The 1,463-nt window shown below is 60.4% G+C and overlaps 1 protein-coding gene across 1 annotated transcript in view; it reads right to left on the bottom strand.

Annotated features, from left to right (window-relative positions):
• Positions 1-1,441, bottom strand: part of GRIK5 (glutamate ionotropic receptor kainate type subunit 5) — a gene marked incomplete at its 3' end in the record, with an annotated part of 3,562 nt that extends 2,121 nt beyond the window's left edge. Inside the window, exons 1-3 of the mRNA XM_017740731.1 lie at positions 1,094-1,441; positions 616-720; positions 83-199 (exon numbers count right to left, since the gene is read on the bottom strand). Coding sequence (XP_017596220.1) covers positions 83-199; positions 616-720; positions 1,094-1,111 — 240 coding nt within the window. The remainder of the gene's footprint in view (positions 1-82; positions 200-615; positions 721-1,093) is intronic.
• Between the last annotated feature and the right edge of the window lie 22 nt (positions 1,442-1,463).

The following is a 1,463-nucleotide window of genomic DNA, read 5'->3' as shown; positions in this document are numbered from 1 at the left end:
GAGATCCCAAAGGGAGACCCAAAGGGGAACCGGTGCCCCCCAGTCCCCCCCAGTGCCCCCCAATCCCCTCCCAGTCCCTCCCAGTGCTGACCAGGATGGTGGTGATGATGAGGGTCTTGTTGGCCAGGCTGTCCGAGGCGTTGAGGGCCAGCGTGGCCTCGTCCATGGCCAGTGTCCGGTTGGAGAACCACACCCCCACCTGGGGGCGTGGCCACAGCATCAGGGGCATGGCCACTTGGGGCTGTGGTGATTTCGGGGCATGGCCATTTTGGGGTCCTGGGGGTCCCTCTGGGGGTTCCCAGGGTCACTGTGGGTCATTCTGGGGGTTCTGAGGGTCATTCTGGGGGTCCCAGGGGTCCCACGGGTCACTCTGGGGATCATTCCGGGAGTCTCAGGGTCACTCTGGAGGTCACTTTGGGCCAATCTGGGTCACTCAGGGGTCATGGAGGGGTCACTGAGGGTCACGCAGGGCTCACTCAGGGGTCACTGAGGGTCACCCTGAGGTCACTCTGAGTCTCTGTGGGGCTTTCAGGGGTCCTGTGGGTCCCGTGGGTCACTAAAGGTCACTCAGGGTCACTCAGGGGTCACTCAGGGGTCACTCAGGGGCTGTCCCACCTCCCGGTGTCCGTCCCGGCCCTTCTCCAGCACCCTCAGGCTGTAATTGGTGCGCTGCCCTTTGCTGTTGAACTCCACGCGCCCCGTCAGCCCGTCGTACTCCACCTGCCCCCAAAATCCCCAAAATCCATCCCAAAAATCCATTGGGAAACACAAAAATCCATCAGGAAACACCCAGAAACCCCAAAAATCCACCGGGAACACCCCAGCAATCAGGATTGCCCCCATTTTTTTCAACCGCCCCAGGTTTTCAGGGTCCCCCCCCCGAACTTTTTGGGATCCCCCTGGGACTTTTGGGGTCCCTCCGAAAATCTTAGAGTCCCTCCCATTTTTGGGGTTCCCCAAGACCCCCAAATCCCCCTCTCCTCCCACCCACCCCCTTCCCCCCCAACTTTTCACTATTTCCCCTGGGGGTTTTTTTTCCCTAAATCTCCCCAATTTTTGGGGGTTCCCGCTGGGATTTTTGGGGCCGTCTCACCATGCGGAGGTAGTTCATGAGGCTGGTGCCGTGGGGCCAGATCCCGGGCGCGGCGCAGGCCAGGGGGCGGCCCCCGATCTCCTGGCTCCGGTTCAGCTCCCGCACGGCCCCAACCACCACGTGGACGGCGTCAAAGAGCGGCGCCGCCGACAGCTGCGGGGGTTGGATTTTGGGGTTTTTGGGGTTTTTTTGGGGTGCCCCATGAGGTTTTGGGGTCACCTCAGCCCCCAAATCCCCACCCCAGAAACCCCCAAGGATTTGGGTTCTCCAGGATGTTGAGTTTCCCTCAAGTTTTTGGGATTCCTCTCTCAAGATTCTTGGGGTCTCTTCAAGGTTTTTGGGGTCCCTTCAAGGTTTTTGGAATTTCCAC

This window comes from Corvus brachyrhynchos, unplaced genomic scaffold, assembly GCF_000691975.1.
Source record: "Corvus brachyrhynchos isolate BGI_N302 unplaced genomic scaffold, ASM69197v1 scaffold618, whole genome shotgun sequence".
Lineage (NCBI taxonomy): Eukaryota > Metazoa > Chordata > Aves > Passeriformes > Corvidae > Corvus > Corvus brachyrhynchos.
Note: the sequence above shows the minus strand (reverse complement) of the source record. Positions and strands in the feature narration are given on the sequence as shown.